The sequence below is a fragment of the Penicillium canescens genome, assembly GCF_028828765.1.
Source record: "Penicillium canescens strain IBT 15451 chromosome Unknown utg000009l_segment0_segment0, whole genome shotgun sequence".
NCBI lineage: Eukaryota > Fungi > Ascomycota > Eurotiomycetes > Eurotiales > Aspergillaceae > Penicillium > Penicillium canescens.
Window position 1 is genome coordinate 981,686 of NW_026703971.1, and position 21,409 is coordinate 1,003,094.

Here is a 21,409-nt window from a genome sequence, read left to right on the forward strand (position 1 = left end):
AGAGGAATCCAAAAGATGAACAAGTTTGCGAGGAAGATGGACACCAATCTTCTTTACTACGTGGCTTCCGTCCTAGACCCGCGTATTAAATCGTCTTTGATTGGATCGCAGATGAGCGAGCAAGATGCGGGACTGATCATCTCTCAAGTGCGGGAGTTCCTAAAGAGGGAGTATCCGCAGGAGTTGTCCATGTCGTGTGTAGTGGATCGCCCGCCGGGAATGTCAGAGACTATGTGGAGGACGCTGCGAAAAGTACAGCCATCACAGCGGACGCTTCTTTCAGACATTGATAGATATCTAGACGCGCCACCGGTGAGTTGGTCCCACCATATGATTGACGATGCAGACGAGGAATGGGTTCTCAAATGGTGGAAGGCAAATGTATTTAGCTTTCCACTCATGGCAAAGGCAGCCCGAGATTACCTGCCAATTCCATCAGCGGAGGTAGGGATTGAACGCGAGTTCAGCAATGCCAGGGATGTATTGGGGCTCAGGAGACACTGTCTAAATGCGGAGACTATGCGGTGGCTTATGCTACTGAAGGGACAGTATCAAAAATAGCGTTCCAAAAAAGTGATTGTGATAATATTAAGATTTATGGGAATGTAATATCTTAGAGATGGTGAACGCATTTGTTATAGAGTCTTAGGCACATGAAAATGGGTTCCTGTATTGAGACGTAACAACATGAACGGTAATGTATGCTCTCTCAGTATATGAATAAATATGATCATTCATGAATATTCATGAATAATGCAATATGAATAAGTCTCTTATTCATATTCATATTATGCAATTCATATTATTCATATTCGCAAATATTCATGAATATTCATGAATGATCATATTCCTTTCGGAGCCCTATGTCCTCCTCCCACTCAGATTCCCGGAGCAGTGGTATTTAGTAGAAGTCGACTTGCGGGATTAGGTTCATCGTCGAGTAAGGTGGATAGGGAGGGACTATAGTTGCATCGTGAGCATAAAGGGCTTCGGAAGTATCCCGGGGTTAGGGGAATATTGAGTAGGGCTGAGAGATATATTGTAGTCAACGTAATACGGACTGTCGCTCATATTTACACGCGATCGAAGTCCTTGAGATCTGCGTCAGCTAACATAGGTAGTTCCACAGGCCAGGAACGAATAGAAGCGGCAGTCCGCGGCAACAGAACCCTGCCTTGAACATTCCGTAGAGATTTACAGTATTTTACAGAGACCTAAATCCAATACATTACAAGACGCGATACAAGGGGGCTGTTCCCAGTAGGGAAGGCAAAATGTAATTTCAATATTTCCAAATTTCTGTAATTTGGCCTCTTGAAATGAAAATTGAAATGCGCCTTGAAATCTTGAAATCGAGCTATTCCGTAAACGGTAAGGTTTATTTTATTTGCTACCAATCAGAACCCTAAATGCGGAGGACGTGAAATCGACATCAGCCTTTATTTACACCCCACCGTTGAGCTGGCTGCTTGCAATGCTCTGCAACTCCTTGAGGCCATTCAGATAAACGCTTCTTCCCTTTAGTGTTGCCAACCTCAACTGTTCTATCGGTACTAGTTCTGATCGAGCTCGGGCGTATAGGATCAGCTGAATTTGGCGTAGATGTCGTTGGAGGACTCGGGAGAGGCTCCGAATTTGGCTTAAGCAAAGAGTTAAGCCTCGAATTCAACGCAGAAACCAGGCAGGATTCGCAGACCCTGAAGCTGAATTCAACGCAGAATTCAACGCAGAAACTAGCGCAGAAGTCGGTGCAGAATTCGGTGCAGAAGTTGGTTCTGGATCTTGTTCCGAATTTGATTCAGGTTCTGGCTCGGGATTCAAGTCGGGACTTATGTCTAAAGTTGACACGAGATTCGACCCTACACCAGGCGTAGGACTTGGCGTAGGACTAGATGCGGGATTCGATGAAGTATCAGAAGTCACAGAACCCTCTGATAGATGGTCCTGCACCTGCTTACGCTGCAAAACCCTCTCTATTTCGTTGTCTTCTTCCTCAAGAAGGAACTCTTGGGTGATTTTAGAAGGCTGTTCTGTCCAGAATTGTCGTTTATTGATCTGGACAAAGAGCAACTTCTCAACGCGATGAGGCTCGAGCCGATTCCGGACTTTTGTGTGCTGAAGGTTCATCTGTGAAAAGGCTCTCTCCGCTGCTGCGGAATTCGCCACAGTATTGCAAAGACGACGGGCAAAAGGAGCAAGAATAGGAGCAAAGTCCGCCTATAAATGGATCTTAATGATAAGTATTTTTTCTCTATAGTTGAAAGCTTCGACTTACGGCTTCAAGCCAAAAGAGAGATGGACAGTTAGCCTTCCAGCAAGAAGCATTATAAAATGCACCTGTCTTCTGCCGAAACGGCAGAAATTCGTGCCAAGCAGACAAGCTTTTATCTTCGTTTTGAAGACGCCGTAGAACACCTTCAATGTGATATCGAGAGCTCTCGTCAACTTTTCCAGGGACTCCAGCAGGGTCAAGATGATAAGTTACCCAGTGAATAGGCTCTAGCTGACGCGTTATACGACTTTGCCAGCCTATGTCATCTAGATATGATAAAAAGTCATCCTTGAGGGATGTTTGGGAAGCCAGCGTTCGTAGACTTTCATGGAGATATAACCACCGTTGCGTTACCTCAATGATTGACGAGTTCCGGGCTTCCGATTCCTTCTGAGCTCTATGCAGAGGCTTAAGTATCTTGACCAACTCCTTTAGTTGCCTCCAGAAAGAATGAGAGTTAGCAGTCCGAACGATCTCCCTCCCCCTTGTAGTCGAAGCAGCAGGAGTTGCGAGAGTCCACTCGCAGATAGCTTCTTGGCAGTCATGAAGTGATGACAGCATATTATATTGCGTTCCCCATCGTGTAATGACCGACGCAATAAGCGCCTTTCTATGACCCCACTTCTCAATCTGCTTTGCTTGCATCCTTGCGTACTCAAGTGGTGAGTGGTGGAAGAAGACAACAACTTCAAGGGCAGACCTAAACACCTCTTTCGCCCGTGGAACCTTTGAGGACTTAGGATCAACGATATCCTTCATAATTAGCTGTAGGCCGTGAGAGCCACAGGGAATCATAAAGTAGTGTCTGAGTTCTGGGGTTGCCTCCAGTTTCTCCCAGACTGATTTCATGACATGACATGTGTCTGTCGAAATAGAATTGATCCTCTTCCAGTCAACGACTTTGACTAGCTGTAGTAGGATGCCTTGGAGCCTGTTTAAGATCCAACTACTAATAGCAGGAGCATCAAGAGTCTTGTTTTCCATGTCATTAAGATGAATAAACCACGACTTCGTCGGCGTTGTTATAGTCATCACAATCACCCGCTGAGATCAGATGTTAGCGGTCTCATCCACCGTCACATTCAGGGACTGGGTTCTTCGCAGCTCCTTAAGCACCTCCTGCTGTAGTCCATGGTATGCTTCATCCAGCAGATCATCGGCGATTCGGTGTCGAGAAGGGAACCTTCTAGTAGTTGATTGTGTTTTCCACGTAGCGACTCGGGCCCGCGTGCAATACCAGTATCACGACAGTATTCTATCGATTTCTCCTCCCACGATAAGTGCTGGTGCTGAGATAGCCAGTCTGGAAGACTTTGCTCTTCTGATGGTGACTACGGAATGTAGCTAGCTTTGGACATGATGAGAGCGAAGAGGAGAGACGAGCAGGCTGCGATGGAAGGATGCTGGCAAATTAGTGATGGATCAACGAGATCAACAAGGAATGACAGGGATTTATGTAATTTTTGAACGGCTCGAACCCCTCCTGAGGGGACACGGGAGTTAAGACGGTTGGTCTCTGCTTGGAAAGGATGTTGTTCGTCTCCGTCAAAATTACACGATTTTGCTCGACCACTTCCATGAGGGTTGGCCATGTGACTGTGTAGTTCGAAATTAGTCTACAAGCCACCAATACTCCTACGAGTGCTATGATTGCCTGTTTAAGACTCAGTTCATGTTGGGGCAGACCGCGAGCAACCACAAGAGTGAAAGCCAGAAATTTACAGTAACTTCACCACGATCTCCCGTCGTCTAACGATATGGTAATATTTACATGGTCCTTTTCTTAGAATAGAGACGAACAGAAGGATGAGCTGAAAATGGTGCTCTATGTACTATATTTGACTCTCCCAAAATAAAGTGCCTCATTCAGCCAGCAAAACCGGCCTGGAAGACTATTGGTCCACAAGGTTCTTGGCGTGACAGTTCTCCTACTTCATGTACGTAGTTGTCATGTTATGATATGCATTACGTCATGATGATAGCATTGCTATTTGGTTGTTCGTCTCATGTGTGTTCCTTGGTTCATTTGTTTGCTTGACTTAACTGCTTTTTTGAAGGTAGCTTCGTGAGCATCGTGCTATATACACAGATAGCCCGTCAACTCACTATTTAAGCAATGGTCTAATGATTGTTGCATGGCATTTGTTAATCAACCGCTGAAGTTAAGCCGTGCAATAACTTACTTCATGTCCAACGATGAAGGCCCGTCCCAGAATTCAATTGCTGCCCAAGCCAGGCAGATAACTCTGCAGGTAGGGGAGCGTCGATTTGTCACTACTCGTGAAACACTCATATCTGAGAGCAGCTTCTTCGCCTCCCTGCTGTCCGGGCGGTGGGACAATGCACTTGCCGACGGCTCTTACTTCATTGATGCTGACCCAACTCTATTTGAACATATCCTGCGTTATCTTCGGCGTAGGGTGCTCCCGATCTTTTATGATATCGACAAAGGACACGACCACGCGTTGTATCTTGCCCTTCTTGAAGAGGCAAGGTATTTCCAAATTGTTCGGCTCCAGGAGTGGCTTGAGGAAAAACGGTATCTCTATGCGTTAACTGTGGAGTGTTCCGTTGAAGAAGTTGAAGGGACTCCGTGTCCTACAACACTGTCCACGGATACGGGAGTGGAATACTACCCTCGATGGGGAACCAAAAAGGTGTATGTGTGTCCGAGAGGAGTATATGCGCACAGGGGACAGCCCGGAGCATGCATTAAGCAATGCATGAAGGCACAAGGAGATGCGGATGCTGTTTATTACGAGGAACCAGTGCTGAGGGTGCTGGTGGTGAAAAAACGGACAGTCTTTGATATGCAAGCTTGTGTGACTGGCAGGTAAGCCCTACCCTAAGCAACATTCTGATGTTTCTTTGCCTAAGTCTGATTTCCAGGTTCGAGATGGACAACGGTATGCGATCTTGATCTGTTGCTCATAGTATACAGTCGTGTGCGTTCAGCTGAGTGGTTTCATAGAAAGTGAATCCCTTTCTGAAAACGAAACTGAAATCAAGACTGAAATCGAGACACACAAGTATCCCAAGGAAGGATCACATTGGTGCCCAGAGCTGTATGGATGGTACGACACCGATGAAGAGGTCGAACAAAATAATATCAACGACGACATAATCAGCCTCATAGAGGATAATTGTTGATGTTACTATTATTATTATTGTTTAATCCAGTTTATTGCCACGGTTCTTTGATGTTTAGCTTCCATTAATCACTTCAATGTCGCATGAGACCTTCCACGTTCATTATACTATTATTTTGTGGCCTTTGGGTAGTGGTAGTGTGCAAATGCCAGGTTTGCCCTTATTTGACGCCGTGCATTTCAATATCTAGCACAACCGCCAGTCCTTTGGCCATTTGAGGCAGAGGTCGCTTCTTTCTCTCGTTTACCTGGTAATAATGCTACTGGAGTACAGTATTAATATCTTCGATGGTGATTCTGAAGTTGGATCTGGGCATAGCCTCAGGCTAAATTTAAAAAGCAGCGCATATTTTGTATACCAGTAGTGCTCTAATTATAATCACCCTTTTCATGAAATTAAGAGCATTCGCGATTGGTCACTGCACTTGAAAATTTTAGGAGTTCTGATTCCGTCATTTATTCCATGGTTCATGCGTGTGAACAAGCCCGTGCGGTTAATCGCCAGAGCCGGATAATCCCCCGGTCCTCCTAGGTTTGACTGTGTGCTTTGTTAACCCGTACAATTTGGTCGCGAATCCTTGAGGATGAAGAAGAACTGCATACCGCAGGTTTCCGCGGAATATGAACGAAAGCTTGTCGCAATGACAGCATTCCTACATGTACCGGGCAATGTCTCTTCTTTTTCTACGCTATGACCCGGTTAGTAATTTATCGCTAGTTCAGATCCTGACCGTTGTTCTTGACCACTCCACCCGACCGCTCTGTTTAACACTTTGCTTAACCGCTCTGCTTAACCGTTCTGTTTAACCACTTAGTTGAACCACCTTGCTTAACCGCTCTGCTTGACCGCTCTGCTTAACCACTTAGTTGAACCACCTTGCTTAACCGCTCTGCTTAACCGCTGTGCTTAACCACCCTTTTGCTAGAATCAAGATCGCTATCTACCTACCAATCGTAATCAATGCGTTGAGCTGACTTGGCATACACCACATCTCGTGGGGACATATCCTTCTTAAGAGCTCTTTTCTCTATAAGTACTTCCGACATGGATCAAAATCCAGTAAAAGTGATGCAGTACACAGAAGATTCCTTTCAATGGCATATACCAGTGGGGTCTGCCTGCGTTGATCTTGCCAATTGATATCCGCTCTCTTATCGACAAGAAGTGTGCGGATAATTGTCTCGTTCTTGATCCGAATTGCATGAAAGATTGGTGTGCGATATTTACCGTCTGTAGTGTTGGCGTCCGCTCGGTAGTCGTCCAACATCATCTTTACAAATTCCGATTTGCCTCTGCGGACCCCCCAAAACAAGGCAGAGCTGCTTTGGTGTCGGACGTTGAACCTGTACAGTTAGTCGAGGAAAAGATCATTCCCTGCTTGATTAAGACAAGCCAGCGCAAGCAAATCTCTGGCTTGATCCAGGCTGTCCGCTATTAATTTTGCTAACCATGTATTCGGCTTCAAGTGATAGAGACCCGCCGTACTTAAAGTTCACCGTTCTCCTGAGAAGCTTAGAGCAATCTAACTGGCTGATATCAGGTCAATTGGTACTTGAATTTAATTTATCTAGTGGTTCAGCCCGTTTTGAATCACGCATTGTCTACTTACCACAAAGTCGAACACTCGGAGAAAACTCGGATCGAACGAGATTGAGATTCTGGTTCCGGAGTCGTCCAAGTCTCCTACAATATAGTCTAGAAATCCCAAGAACGCAATAACGAAGAACACAAGAAAAAGAAAACTATTGCCCCATTGAAAGAACCCACTGCAGGATGCCATTCCATGTTGGACTTTGGAGAATAGCAAAGCCCTCATAACGAGGATATCCCATAAAAGCACAAAATAGAGGCGTTCACCGCCAGATCACACGTCGATGGAAAGACATAACAGCGAAAGGAAAACCAAGGAAAAAAAGCTAACAATGCCTCTCCCGGAATAGTGTACACAAAATGGGAGAGCGTCATGGAGTAAAGAGAACTCATAGCCTCTATTTCTTGGTGGCACGCTTCTTGGTCGCGGCCTTGTGTGTCGGGGGAGCAGTAGTCTTGGTGACGCGGCCGGACTTGGTCTTGCTGACGACCTTGGGCTTCTCTACGATGGCGGGGGCCTGAATTTTGGTAAGTCTCGGTCTGATGGGAGTGTTGGACTGAAACATACCATGGTTGAGGTCTTGCGGGCCTTGCCAGAGGTACCCTTGGGTTTCGCAGCAGCCTTCTTGGCAGCCATCTTTGGCGCGGCCTTGGTCGCGGTCTTTTTAGGAGCAGCTTTAGTGGTAGTTTTCTTGTGGGCATCCCTCTATGAGTATTGTAAGCAACGAGCAGCGAACCCAAGTCGCGACGGTGACGTACTTTGGTAGCAGTTCTCTTGGTGGTAGCCTTTGCCAGATGCTTAGCAGCGGGCTCTGCAACAGGCTTGACAACCGCGTCCTTCTTAGCTAGCTTCACCGGGCCAGAGGGTCCTATGGCACGACGCGTCAGCGAACCATCACAAAACAGAACAGCGATAAAATATTTCTGCTCTTGAATGCCGTGGCAGTGGGAGAAAGCAGAATGGCGACAAGAAAAAGCGACGTTGCGCGCGAAAACAAGGAAACGGAAAACTTACCTTTGGGCTGGGTGAACTCGCCCTTCTCAACGCTAGTCTTTATAGCCTTGTTGAACTGGGCATCAAAAGCGCTCTGAGACGCGAAGGTGACCTTGTTGTTGGAAGTGACATACTTCTTAATGGCCTGGCGGCTGAAAAGCAAAAAGCGTTAGTGCGTGGTTGCGATCGAAAGAACACGCCAACCGTCAGGGCGCCGGCGAGGGAAAAGCACAAATACATACCTGGAACCATTGCGCTCTTTCAGCTACGGGCGAAAGAACAAGTCAGTAATGAACAAAAAAAATAAAAATAAGAACCATCCCAGTCGATTTGGTGGTCCTCCATCCTCAAGGGGCGGACGAGACACGGTCGGACGCGCGACCCGAATCAAAACAAGCCCGGCGCCGACGGTGATCTACTCACGCTGGCAATGGCGTCCTTGATCATTTCTACATGAATGGAATCAGCAGACGTTCGCGACAATGGCGATGTACATCTCATTTTACGCGATGAGATGGTGGTTCAGGATCATAGGAAACATACCGCGGTATGAAGGGTGAGCAACGGGCGCCGCCTTCTTGGACGCGTTGGTTGCTTTCTTGGGAGGCATGGTGATGGGATATGAGAGATATGGATTGAAGGATGGGACCAATAGATGAAGATCTTAGAGGACTCAAGTTGGGGAAAGTTGGAAGAACCAGCAAATGGAAGGGGTTGGGAAGGGCCTGTGGTGCATCCGTGATTTAGACGTTGCCAGTGTTGAGCAAGATCACTTCCGTGCTCTAGATATCCCCTTCTTACTTTTGGGGCTCTTTGTTTTACTAGGTTGATATGTTTTCGTTCTAATGTGTTTATATTGTCTATACCTGATTCCCACAGTCGGTTGTTGTCCCGCTCTTCTGTATAACTCGCCAGTGTCGCGTTCAAACACCTCAAGACCCGCCGAGCTGTCCCACCTTGTGGAGGCTTTACTTTACATACGTCAACTTTTGGCGAAAATTTAGAGAGGCTCAACTCCAACATGGGCATACTTTGCTGACGAGCCGGTTGTGGGATACGTGATCCAGTATCCCTCGTTTTACAGTTGAACCGCAATGATAACCGGTTCGACCGCGACTGACCGTCTCAACCTGTTCTGATGCCCCACATGAACCGTGCGCCGACATGGTTATCGGACCAGTTCTACGCTTTGAACGTTCTTATTATTTTGTACCGAACAGCGACTCCTCGGTCTATCATTTTTCATATTGTGGTTGCCAATTTCGGTTAGATACACCATGTTGTGGTCAGTTGATTGTTTGCCGTTCATATCGAACGACCATTGAGCTTGGCAATGCGCTTCACAAGACTTGGTGGCCTCCGGGTGAAGAGCGGTTACAGAAACGGCGCTGAGCCTGTTTAACATGGGCTGGCCGAACGAGCTTACCATCCAGCGCGATGATGCATGACCTACGAATATTGAACGTCCTCTGCGCAATGTCTGGGCAATTTGACTGGGTGCTCAGATAGATGCGTGCTTATAAGCCTCTTGCTGTCCGGAGCGATTAATGAAGTGAGCACAGAGTACAATGCTGGACACCTTGCCGTGTGAGATTCTGATGCTAATCGCAGATTGGGTGAGTTCCAGTGTGTTTGTTTTGGTCCAGGTACTGACCGCCTGCCAGCTATCAGCTACCACCCTACGCGTTCTCAGCCGAGCCTCGTCCAGATTGTATGCAGTTTTGGTTCCCCGGATATACCGTACCATTTCATTCTGTGCAGCAAGTGAATGGGCGCTGAATGTGTTGAATGTCGAGCCCTTCTTTCTCCGTTTCGGTCCTTCACGGGCCGCGGACTATCTCCAACACGCGCGGCACCTACATATCAAGGCTCCGTTCCACCTTGTTCGGTTTAATCGATGTGCATACTACAACATCTTTCGTGCGGCGGGGCTGCCGGAGTCCCCGGCTACACTGGGAGCCTCGGACGAGGCGACGGCACATCGGCAATTCCTGGATGACGTGAAGGATCAATTGCAGCTGATATTTACCCACCTGAAGCGGAATAGACTGAGCACGTTTGAGTTCGTATAGGCCGGTATCTATCTATCTAGACTTGTGATTGACTAGCAATAGATGGCGTCTAGGGACTTGTATTCCAGTAGGAGTTCTCGACCAAGAAGGCTATCTCACTCGGTACCAACAGCGCCTCGCTCGTCTCTCGCTCATCACTGACGGCACCTGTCCTGAAACATTGCACCGCTTGGAAGGAATGTCTAGACTATCCTGTCTGACGACGTTTGAGTGGGAAGGACTCCAGCATCCGTCCGAGGTTGATTTGTTGCGACAGTGCATCCGTCGGAACTGGAGCCGCCTGGATCAGCTGTCCATCGGCTTCGTTCCATCGGTTTTTGCCCGTGCTCTGCGCTGGGAGAGCCTTGGACTTCAGCAATCGGAGCTCGAGGTCGGAAATATAGGTACTGGCGACACAAGGAAGGGGGATACAGGTGTCGGGAATCTGACAGCTCTTCCCGTTCTGTCCAAGCTGTCACTGTCACAGGTGGCTCTGCCTCCAGATATCTCGTCAGATCACGATGCAATATTCTGTTCCCTGCGAGCGCTTACGCTGCGCGACTGCCCGAATCAGCTGCGTCTCGTGCAATTACTGTCTCGGTCACAAAAGCCGCTCCGACTGACGCATTTCGAATTTTCTTTCGATTGCCTGCTGCATGAGCCTGGCCAAGGACGTAGCCTTTCTGCTGTTGTGCGATTCTTATGTTCGTTTCGCGGGCTGCAGCATCTACATATGAGGTTGTCCAACTTCCCGGCGTCAAAATCTCACATCCAGGACGCCATCCGACACCACCAGTCCACATTGAAAAGCCTTGTCTACCATGAGCGTCAACTCGCTCCCATCGATGCTGATGGCTTATTTGAGGATGACCGGGATGTGTCACCGGCGTGGATTACAAACTTGTCTGCCATTGTAGACCTAGGCCAGGTGTCTGCTCTAGCTCTGTGTGCTAGTCCATCTGCGGCTGTAAGTTTCCCTTGGTCCAGTTGACGTGTGCATACTAATAGAAACAGCGGCGGTGTCTCCGACCTACGGCGAAGCATTCCCAGCTTCAGATCTTACATCTACGCTTCAGCGGCCTCGAGCGAATCCATCGAGACATTCCACGAGAAATCACCACCTTTCTACGTCAGACGCCTAAAAGGTATTCACGGCATCCTTGTTCGTGCTGGGGTTCCGTGAACCGGAATGCCTCCAATGACAACCACAACTACGGTTCTATTTTCGATGAGTACTTTGACAGGTCACAACTCGAGTATCTAGACCCGCAGGAGGCAGTCCTTGCGTCTTCCGCAGCGATTGCAGAGGCCGAGGAGCTCGTGTCGTTTGCTGAATGGGCATTCGGCCCGACGGACTGCCGGCTCTGCAGGTCCTCGCGTTTGGGGACTTCTCCCACGGTGATCGATATCGGAGTCAGCAGTTTCTAATGCGTCGTGTCTATCCCTCATCGGGTGGCAAGGAGCTTGCCAGCCCTGCATGCGACGATACGACTCGGCTGCCCTTTCGTTCGGCAGATATGAGTGACTCTTCGATTTGGGATGGTGCTATGGTGGACGGGGCTCGTTTTCTGTCCGCATGCCCAGGAGGCGGGCTGATGGAGTCACCATACGAGTTGTAGGTCTGCATTGTAGTTCTTCCGTATGGTTCGCGGCGGACTGCTACGCGAAGCAACGCGTCCCATGATGAAATTGGGCAGAAGAAGCAGTTGCTTATGGCCATAAGTTGCCTTACTCGTGCTGATACTTAAAAGATATATCTTTTGCTTCTCTTGATCTTAGTTTACAGTAGTTCACTGTAGGCAAATATGTATGAAGTCGTAAGACCTCTCTTGGCGGTATCCAAGCATGTTCAACAAACCGATACAGAACTCGTAATTCACCAAAGCAATCCGCAAACCGAAGCTCCTCCCACCATTTTGATTTACCACTTTTTGTGACTCTTTTTCTCCCGTGGAATTGAGCGGGTTCGGCGAAGTGCTAACCGGTTTCTGCGCGCTCCCGCGGTTTCTTGCCGGGCCCCATTTATATGGGCGTGACTGGTCATAATCGAACGACAGTACAAGACTATTCACCCCTCGCAAGACATGGTCTTATTGAGCCTGCTAGTGAATGGGGGCATTTCATTGCGGGCGTGTTTATCGTGATAGTCAGCTGTGTGGTAAAAGCCCTTTCCGTGACCATCATGGAATCTCCCTAGAAGCTAGTCTATCGTAATATGATCTTCTTAACTATCGATATAAAGATACTGTTTACCCGAGTAGGCCTTACTCTCTCTTACAGCCAGTTCTCTGCGTCTAAATAACGATCAGCTTTGGAATCCGCACGACTCAATGAACCCTCTTGCTTCTCCCTCTCAGTCAGGAAGAGTCCATAAAAGAAAGCGCGAAACTCCAGATCAGTTTGACAATTCAGTCGGTATGCTAGAGAGCTTCGAACAGATAATAAATTCTTAAAAACGAGCGTCACCGGACGAGACAAAGGTCAGATTCTACTTTGACCCAATATGGCTGGCATTTTCTAGCTAATTTCAGAAATAAATTGGATTCTCAAAGGATTGGAAAAGTGCCAGGACCATCAAACAGCAACCAGGCGCAGGAAGGCCACTCTGCCGGCGACCAACCTATATACCCTCCACTACCATCTGTTGAGTCGGATGAATCGAATAATGATGAAACGTCTTCCAGGAAAATGACACCTACAGAAAGCTCAAGATAATAGAAGCAATTCTAAGCGCACCGGACGACGCCAAAAAAATAGAGGCCATCGAGAAAGCTCTGCCCTAAGATGTGACCTTGAATTTCAGGCAAATCCAAGCAGCTGTCCACTCGGACAGGTTCCCGGACCCTGTCGAGAAAGACAAAGCCACCAAAGCATTTCAAAGTGAGTATATCATTCGCGCAAGACAGTACTGATAACTAACACCTCGGAAAGAACTTGCATTTCTCAGAGATAACGTGGGGGCAAAATCCAGCAAAGTGGACAAAAACGACGCTTTTAACTTCGGAAACAATCCAGATCGCCCACAGCCTCATGTCGAAGGGGAGGTCTCCCCGTACCATGAGGAATCTCATCATAAAGCAACTCCTCATATGCAAGTACTCCTCCAGGCTCTGGTGGACAACCCTTTGCTTCAACCTCGCCAAGCCCCAACGTCAGAGATGCCGTATCCGCGCTGGGTAAAATCAACAGCGTCCTCAGGGAAGAAAATGCAAAACACGGTCAGGATTCCGACTTGGGCATCATCCGTTATAGCGATTTGCTTGCAAAGTGGCGACAATCCTTCTGTTAGAAGATGATGATACAAAGAAAATGTTGCATGAGTCATTATTGGCGTATTGCAAGCAAATGGACTATCCTTTAACATGGGCTAATCAACCACCGTCCAGCGATCCATCCAGAGGTCAAAAAGGAAAAGTGCCAGAATCGCAAAGCACTTCAAATGATGTTGCAAATATTGCACAAGACAAGGATGCAAATTCTCAAGTGCGAAAACCACCATTGGATCCAACTTAGAGTGGTGCAAATGCCGCTGCAGCTATAGTCCCACGAGGATCAACCCCGCAACAAACATTCAATATGCAAGTATCCTCCGGGACAACGATCCCGCAAGCGGGGTCGCCGCACAATGACATAGCACTTCAAGCAGGGAGTGGCCAGAAACGGGTGGTAGCCCTCAGGCCACGTAAAGTACAAAGAGCCATACGGCCGGGCTTCACAACGTCAGGGGAGAAGATTTTGTTCATTCAACCACTCGGACTGAATGCGCGATTTGTTGTCACTGATAGCGAAGGGAAAATACGACTTGTCCCAGGCAGTCAGCCCACTATAGACCTAGCAAACAGTGCTGGAGTCCGACATACGCTTCAGGATCCAGTGGAAATGCAGAAGCTCCGTGGGAGAATACGGGTTGGAGTTTGTAGCTATTGGGGAGTGGGACATAACGAGTAATAGGCTTCTTTTTATCGTTGTTGGCTTTTACCACCAAAATGAGAGTGGGAGGTGTGAGGAAGGTATCTCTCGTTCTGCTCTTGCGAAAATATTGGGAACACGCGAAGGAGAGAAGCTGGTCGTTGAGAGCATCGTTGGCAATACCGACATGTCTTTGAAAGAAGCTCTGAAGTCTCAGATATCACCAGGGACTCAGGAGAACTCACCTAACAACGCGCCTCAGCTTCTTCCATATCGTGAGCAAACTCAGCCGTGGTGGTTCCAACCTGCCCCGCAACACTATGGGTCGAATGTCGATTTCAATGCCGATCCTACCCGGCGGCCGTACTCGAGCCACTTCCAACAAGTTGTTCCTGAGCAGTTTCAACAATTCGCTCCCAAGCAGCATTTACAACAGATTATCCCTCAGCAGCATCAACAGCCATTCCCTTACCAGTACCAAGCTGGGCCATTTGCCATGCCCTCAGCCAATTCTCGATCCCTCGATGATGAAAAACGGAAACTCCCCGGCTGCAAGTTTGATGGAGGTGGCGGAAGTTTGAGAATTAGGACTCACTGAGCGTTTGGCATCACTAAGCGTTTGGCATCACTAAGCGTTTGGCATCACTAAGCGTTTGACACTACTGATTTTCATACTAGGCTTGAATCCGGAAATGAACAATCAGTATGTAACTACAAACAGAAATTAGTCAAATAACAAATGGAATTTGCTAGCATGCTATCGAGAGAATGTTAGCGGACTGAGGCCTGAGCAGAGTATTACAAATAAGCGATGCAGTGTCCGTCATATAGGAGGAAGAATGGCTACGATCACAAAGGCTAGATAGAGCTTCTTGACAAACTAAAGGAGCCGTCAAATACCGCTATGGTCTTTTGGGATAGGCTTGTTCATCGTTCACCCAATTTCCCCTAGTATTTGTATGGTATTCGGACTAAATTCGGATACGGTGTCATAACACGCCAGAGCACGGACAGTAGGCTCCAGAGATCGCTCAACCGATCTACACACCTTCAATCAATCATCAGATTCTATTGGACATGTGCAGTACTAGCCAGTACATTAATTCCTCATCCTGTCACTTCTTTCAACAAGGGATGGAGGAAACAATCGCCGAATTACGACGTCAGCTTTGCATGTTACCAACCAATTAATAAAATTATCAGATGGTGGTCACTCGCGCTGCCAAGAGGGATGGAAGTGCACTTCCTTCTCGCCAAGGGGCCAGCTGAACGTAATATTGTCATGTTCAGGCCTCAATCGGGAAAGGCCACATCGCTTTCGCCTCCTCCGCAGATTTTTCCCCAGAAGACTTTTCGATGTACAAGGCTAGTAGCTCCTCGTTCTGCCTTCTTTTCTCATTTATATCCAACTGAGGCGCAATCCACCCTTCTGCGTCAGTATCAAGGCACTCTTCAGCAAGCGCTTGAACGTCGTGCCAGGCTCGGTATTCAGCGAACTGATATTCATGCGCATCGACTTCGTCTTGGCTAAATGAGTAAGGGCATTTATCAGAAAAGCCGAGGCTTGACCAATTCTGGAAAATCTCTATCAAGCATGCACGAAGCGGAACAATGCCCACTTCCGAGACTTCTCCGCAGCGAGTAAATAGTTCTCGAAAGACACGAGGCACATTCATGGCATTATGCGCTGCTCTGTCTTCGAGATAGGTTGAGACCTCATAAGCCTTTGCCAGTTTCACCTGAGACCATTCGCGGAAAACAGTGGCTCTGTTATCCTCATCTAATTTGTTGAAATCGGCAGGGAGTTGCGGTTGGAATATCCCCTTGACGTAATTGTGCGTTTGCGGAGGCCTGAGGAAAATCGGCCACTGGGCCTGGAGAAATGCAGGAAGTATGGAGGTTGACTGAAAATCGATGAGGGATACTATTCTTGAACACTCGTCTGGGGCGACAAAAATATTTCCCATATGAAGGTCAGTGTGCCACAGTGTAGGCTGACAAACTCCGCTCAATATTTGGTTCGAGTCTAAGAGCTTCATGAGGCTCACTGTGGCTTCTAAAAGCTGGATTTGTTGCTCAACAGTTCCTCTGTAAAAGCCCGATCGGCTTTGTTGGCCTTCCTTTGATATTCGATATAATTCTCGTCTTGCAACAGATACTCCAAAGCTTGAGATTGAATCCCCTGTGATAACGTTAGCATGTGAAATGGCAGGTTGCCCAGGTAACGCACAAGGTCCTTGGTCAATTTCTAGAGGTTTGTCAGAAATGAACGCCCGATCGCAAGAAGGTCCAATGCAAAAAGACTCGGATGGATCAATTGCACCACCAAGGGACCGGTTTGATCGGCTCATATCTTTCCGAAAGTACAACCCTCCGTAAGCTGGGAATTGAATAGACGACAGCTGAGCCTCAAGTTTCGTCAAATTCTTGATTAGCTGTAGCTTTTCGAATTCTGTCATACTGCTCCATCGTTGAAACAGAGGAACTCCGGCAGCTTTTTCCATGATTATATATTCGGCACCAACGGCACTTGAATTATCCGACGACCATGAAAGGACACGAGGGACAGGAATTCCGGTGTGCCTCCCGACTGTGTTGTATGGTGATGTTAACTTATCAAATTCATGCGCAATAATAACCAACATACCGTATTCTAAGACTCCTACTTCACCAGCTGTTGTTAATGAAGGGGGGCCAGCAATGCGGCACGGAATTTTGGCTATCACTTCCGTTCCATTTAATTTTTTCATCAAAAAAGCCTTGCTGAAACCCCCTTCCATCTTCTCGATAGCGGTGACCTGACTGGTGGTCCCACCGGTTGTGGCAACGGTATCGCAAAGCGCATCTAAATCGAACTGGACATATCGTCGACTAAATTGATGTTTCTCATCGACAAGGAAATGGCCATTGGTGTAAGCGAAAAGGTCTTCACGGACTATTGGTATGCCTTCTTGAACCATTAGCGACTGTCTTCGCAGTGGACTTCCATTCTTACCTCGACACGTCATCGACAGAGGCGCTCTTGGCCGGCCATAACACAACTTCAAAAACCTTCCGAGAATTGACAGCATTTCGTGTACCTAACTCATCATGGGTTCGAGGGAAAGGACGAAGAAAATGAAGACAAAAGACGTTAAGCTGGAATGGGCGGCAGGGCGTTCTTTTATCCCTGCCAAGTATGTTGAGCGCCCCTGTCGGACCGACATTATACCGAGAGACGCACTATCCCATAAACGGTAACATTAGTGAAATTTACAAGATACAGTAAGCAAACGTGTCTGATATGTCTTGCGTCATATTTATGAGCAAGTCTTTCCATCAGCCCAGTATATGAAACGGATACTTGAATGGCATCAATCCTTGTCTCGTTTAGGCATTATGTCAAGCAAAGAATAGCTACTATAAATACGCGAGAATACACCATCAAATTTGCCATTACCTCCGGTATTTACGCGCATAGAGAAAGCATCGAGTGTAAGGTCGTATTCCATTTCTCATTCAATCGCAAGGAGCAACAAGCAATATCACTTATTCAACCGCTCCCAACCGTTTGCCTTGCAAAGAGCTCATATGAGAGGTAAAAAAATCCTCGATTTGTTATTGCCGCTCAGCTTGCTATTTCGAGCATCTTGTACAAGCAGGTACCCCTACCAAAATTTAGCCTCCGGATGGCCTTTCAAGTCAGTATTCGATGGATTTTTGTAGGAAGTAATAGAAAAACGAACTTCTTAGACCTAGAGGTTCTCCTTTGCCTGGCGCTCCATCTCCTGCCACCATTTTCTGGCAGCTTCTTCTTGTGATTCTTCGGGCGTATTTTCATCAATCTGACCAGACGCCAAATTGGCGTCGGTCCCTTTCTTCTTCCGGAATTTGACCAGAGAGTCGTTCTTCGCTTGGGAATTGACTTGCAAATAAACATTCTTTATACCATCTTGGGACTCGCCAGCGTCCAGTCGCATTTGAAATTTCGAATCGTTGTCTCTAGCCTGTACAGGTGCAATCCGCTTTCCCGGAGTTTGCTTTTGGAACAGCTTTTTGTAGAGCCCTCCTTTGAAGATTGCATCTTCAAACTGCTTAAGCACTTTGGACATTTTGGGAAAGTAGAATAAAGTAAATCTGAGGAATATCAACGAGGAGCTATGTTGAGCACTTCCTCAAGTTGGAGACGCAGCGGAGGCTGTATTTATAAGTATACGCTGGGTTCTCTTCTAAGTATTGGAGCCCCGAGCGCTCGAGAACCCTTCATTATTGGCGCCGCAGAGTTAGGGGCGGCAATACTGGAGTCTTGAGTCGTCAGCTATCTTCAGATGAACAGTGTCACTGCAGTTCTTGTGGTTGCTTTGGCGGCTATCTTGGAAATTGACTGTAAGGAGTTTAGTAGATGATACCGAATTTTTTGGCTTCAGATAGCCTTTTAAAATCCAAATCAGCTTGCGTTGGGTACTATACTGAGCCTGGGGTCGCAATTTTGAGCCCAGGGGCCCAAATGTCAACCGTGGTTTACCAGTACATGCACACGATATAATGAACTACGGCGCTTAGTGATTGGGTGCTCGTGGACTGGCGTTTTGGTACGAGCGGGGACGAATAGCGGACGCTTTGACACCAGACCACTTTTCTATCACTCAAGTCACTTAAGCCGTTATGCACTGATTTTGATCGTGATGTCGCAAATGATATCGCACACTTCCTGGTAAACGAGAGGCAATTTCAGCCAGCGCTGCCCAAAATGAGTTAAAAGTTATTTAACGTGGTGGGATGTATTACGCCTGTCTGCAGCATCGTATTTCCTCATTCACCAATCCCTGTCGGATTCCCATGGATCCCGCACAAACTGTATAACTTGTAACCTGAAGTAGTCAGATAAATGGGATAAAGCTTTAACTAATCATGCCACTGTGGCTGATATAAGCAGGTGGGGCTCTCAGAGCACCACGTGATGAATTTTCGCGCGGGGCAGTCGAAAACCTAACCTTGTTGCCAGACAGGCCGTTAGGCAGATCGGAATCAGCAGTCGTGCCATACCTTATACAAAGCCTTCATGAAGTCAATATCTGCCAACTAATCAACTTGATCGCATTGTCTGGCGAGCGCTCTGAGATTAACTGCTTTTGCCTTGCGGTGACGCGCAGGATACACATTTTGGTGTCTTATAATTTTGTAGCATTTTGAAGGTAAGTTGCCAGCGCAGGTGTTCTCGCGATAAGGGCTTACACGTTCTCATAAGTTCATCTTCTCTTACCTTTCCATATGAGTTTGCCCAACAGCGACGAGATCCTCCAGCAAAACCTTGAGCCTGTTGAACACACGGTTGTGGAGGAGTTGAAAACCTGGCTGGATGCGAATTTACACGCGGAATGGAAGCAGTCTCCTCGGTTCAAACTTGTAGAGCAATGTTCGGAAATCAAATTACGGGAAATTCTCCAGCAGCTCGCGCAGGTCAGTACGCGTCGTATTTCTAAGTAGGTTTCGTGCTGACAAATGCAGAACTCCAGCGTCGCTCTTTTTCGGTCATCACACTCAGGCTGGGAGCTGAAAGAAGGAGAACTCATTCCCATATCTCACAGTCAAGGCTGTACCGTTAGATACGAAGACCGAACGTATCCTCTGGCCAATGGAACAAAGATGTGCATATCAAAGAAAGTTCGGGTGGAGATCCCCGAGGGAAATATTTTGTATCTAGTATGGAAGGTTAAGAACTCGAGTCGCTGAGAAGTCTGCAATCAAACCCTAGCTAATTTTGATTTTGAGCAAGCGGTACATTTTGTTCAAAAGAATAAAAGTGGGGGAAGAAAGAGGACTGCGGATCAACAAAATCCAGGTCGGTCATATCAAGCAAGGGAGCAACAAAATCGAGATCCGCTAGATCAAGGACATTCCCATTATTCGATATAGGACACTGCGGGGTCACGAAATCAAGAGCAGTGAGGTCAAGAACTGTTTCTTCAACTTGTGGTGACTGCGGACGGACGAAATCCATAGATGACCTCTCTTGGCTGGGGTTTGCAGAGCATGCAGCCGAAACCAAAGTGTTGAACCGGGACGGAACTTCACTGCTGACTGATTCCTGTGTGTCATTCCCAGATCCATGCTCCGCTTGCTCCGCTGGTCCTGCTCTGGATTGACTGGCTCCTGAGGCCTGCCACGCAAGAGAGTTTGAAGCAGACCCTATAGTAACGGGCACACACGATCCCTCACTTGGCAATCCCGCGAGAAGCTGCGCGCCTGGAATAAATTCACCAAGTCGTTTGGTACTCCCTGGGTGGCAGGTCTCGACAGCAGAAAAGGATCTTGGATTCCGTTTCTTACTTCTCTTTCCGCCAGCTCTTGCGTGCATCTTTGTATCATGCTTTCTTTTGCCTGTCAAACTTTGCCCTGGGTCGATTTCGGCAATCCAAATGAACTTAGCATGAAAATCTAACAAGTACTTAGCCATAGAGGTTGCGTTTGATTCTTCGGACTTCTTTATGATGTCAATTCCACGAAGATATTTGATGGTCAGATTGAAATCTTCTCCAACGAGACCTTTATCGTCCCATCTTTAAAGCAGTTAGCAGAGAAGTGATTGTGCGTCGAATAGAAGCTCACATGCTATCTGGAATAGATGAGAAAAATAAGGGCCCGTAAATCTCATTGTATTCTTCCCTGTTTACCACACCACCATCGCTAATGTCATCGGCTTCCATATTTTTATGGACCAATACACCGGCTGCAAGCTCCTGGCAGAAGTTGGTGTGTCTTTGCCCTCGTCGAATGATGTCACCGTATTTGTCAACGTCATTGTCTGAAATAGAAAGACCCGCACGAATCAAAAATCGCTTCACGCTTGTTGTCACAACCCGAGACTCTGACGTCGGAATCGCTCGTCTAAAGAGCTTGTAGGCGGAGACAGCCACGAATCTTCGCAGAATACGTTGCTCATCGATATTATTATCTAACTGAGCTGCACCTTCCAGGAAAGTCTTTGCCCTATTTCGTTCTGCTTGCTCGCTATATCGTGGTAATGACTCAATGGGACTTTCCCAGAACTCAAAGGGGTTTTCCTCAAAGCGGGGGAAACGGTCACGTAGGGTTTGAAGCACCTCGAGACGATTGATGCTCTTGACTCGGTCGCGGTTCGCTTTGGAACTAGTTGTAGTGGTATTGAACAGTCTGCGAAGAGGCACATATAGCTGACGCAGAAACTCGAGCTTCTGTTTGTCATCCACAACACCGAAAGGACGGTCTTTTGGCAGGGTCTTCAAAACTGCGATAACATCACCGTTAGAAGGGCCGCTCGTGTTATTGTTTACCGATGCCGGTGGTTGGGAGTGATGCTGCTGGAGACAGGCCATAGTAGGATAATAAACAGAGAAGGGAGAAGGGGCAATGTCATAGCTGAGAAAAGGACGTCCAAACATGTGACTTGGCTTTTGAGACTAAGCGGTATTGCAGGACACTAAT

The 21,409-nt window shown here is 47.4% G+C and overlaps 8 protein-coding genes across 8 annotated transcripts; 3 read left to right on the top strand and 5 right to left on the bottom strand.

The window, feature by feature from the left end:
• Positions 1-1,665: 1,665 nt before the first annotated feature.
• On the bottom strand, positions 1,666-3,256 carry N7446_011888 (uncharacterized protein; the record flags this gene model as incomplete). The annotated part of the gene is made up of 2 exons (XM_058520630.1): positions 1,666-2,217; positions 2,276-3,256. 2 exons carry the CDS (start codon positions 3,254-3,256, stop codon positions 1,666-1,668), a joined length of 1,533 nt encoding a protein of 510 aa, XP_058366916.1.
• Positions 3,257-4,458: 1,202 nt separating this feature from the next.
• Positions 4,459-5,422, top strand: N7446_011889 (BTB/POZ domain-containing protein; the record flags this gene model as incomplete). Its single annotated transcript, XM_058520631.1, has 3 exons — positions 4,459-5,105; positions 5,162-5,178; positions 5,244-5,422. The coding sequence occupies 3 exons, from the start codon at positions 4,459-4,461 to the stop codon at positions 5,420-5,422; spliced, it is 843 nt and encodes a 280-aa protein (XP_058366917.1).
• Positions 5,423-7,410: 1,988 nt separating this feature from the next.
• On the bottom strand, positions 7,411-8,616 carry N7446_011890 (histone H1/H5 family protein; the record flags this gene model as incomplete). The annotated part of the gene is made up of 7 exons (XM_058520632.1): positions 7,411-7,530; positions 7,581-7,718; positions 7,772-7,881; positions 8,028-8,158; positions 8,249-8,271; positions 8,430-8,455; positions 8,550-8,616. 7 exons carry the CDS (start codon positions 8,614-8,616, stop codon positions 7,411-7,413), a joined length of 615 nt encoding a protein of 204 aa, XP_058366918.1.
• Positions 8,617-14,153: 5,537 nt separating this feature from the next.
• On the top strand, positions 14,154-14,564 carry N7446_011891 (uncharacterized protein; the record flags this gene model as incomplete). Its single annotated transcript, XM_058520633.1, has 1 exon — positions 14,154-14,564. The coding sequence occupies one exon, from the start codon at positions 14,154-14,156 to the stop codon at positions 14,562-14,564; it is 411 nt and encodes a 136-aa protein (XP_058366919.1).
• A 688-nt stretch (positions 14,565-15,252) lies between these two features.
• On the bottom strand, positions 15,253-17,037 carry N7446_011892 (phosphotransferase family protein; the record flags this gene model as incomplete). The annotated part of the gene is made up of 4 exons (XM_058520634.1): positions 15,253-16,148; positions 16,197-16,556; positions 16,614-16,913; positions 16,962-17,037. The coding sequence occupies 4 exons, from the start codon at positions 17,035-17,037 to the stop codon at positions 15,253-15,255; spliced, it is 1,632 nt and encodes a 543-aa protein (XP_058366920.1).
• Positions 17,038-17,700: 663 nt separating this feature from the next.
• On the bottom strand, positions 17,701-18,057 carry N7446_011893 (uncharacterized protein; the record flags this gene model as incomplete). Its single annotated transcript, XM_058520635.1, has 1 exon — positions 17,701-18,057. The coding sequence occupies one exon, from the start codon at positions 18,055-18,057 to the stop codon at positions 17,701-17,703; it is 357 nt and encodes a 118-aa protein (XP_058366921.1).
• Positions 18,058-19,216: 1,159 nt separating this feature from the next.
• N7446_011894 (uncharacterized protein) lies at positions 19,217-19,678 on the top strand (the record flags this gene model as incomplete). The annotated part of the gene is made up of 2 exons (XM_058520636.1): positions 19,217-19,405; positions 19,454-19,678. 2 exons carry the CDS (start codon positions 19,217-19,219, stop codon positions 19,676-19,678), a joined length of 414 nt encoding a protein of 137 aa, XP_058366922.1.
• Positions 19,679-19,700: 22 nt separating this feature from the next.
• N7446_011895 (uncharacterized protein) lies at positions 19,701-21,366 on the bottom strand (the record flags this gene model as incomplete). Its single annotated transcript, XM_058520637.1, has 2 exons — positions 19,701-20,505; positions 20,555-21,366. The coding sequence occupies 2 exons, from the start codon at positions 21,364-21,366 to the stop codon at positions 19,701-19,703; spliced, it is 1,617 nt and encodes a 538-aa protein (XP_058366923.1).
• Between the last annotated feature and the right edge of the window lie 43 nt (positions 21,367-21,409).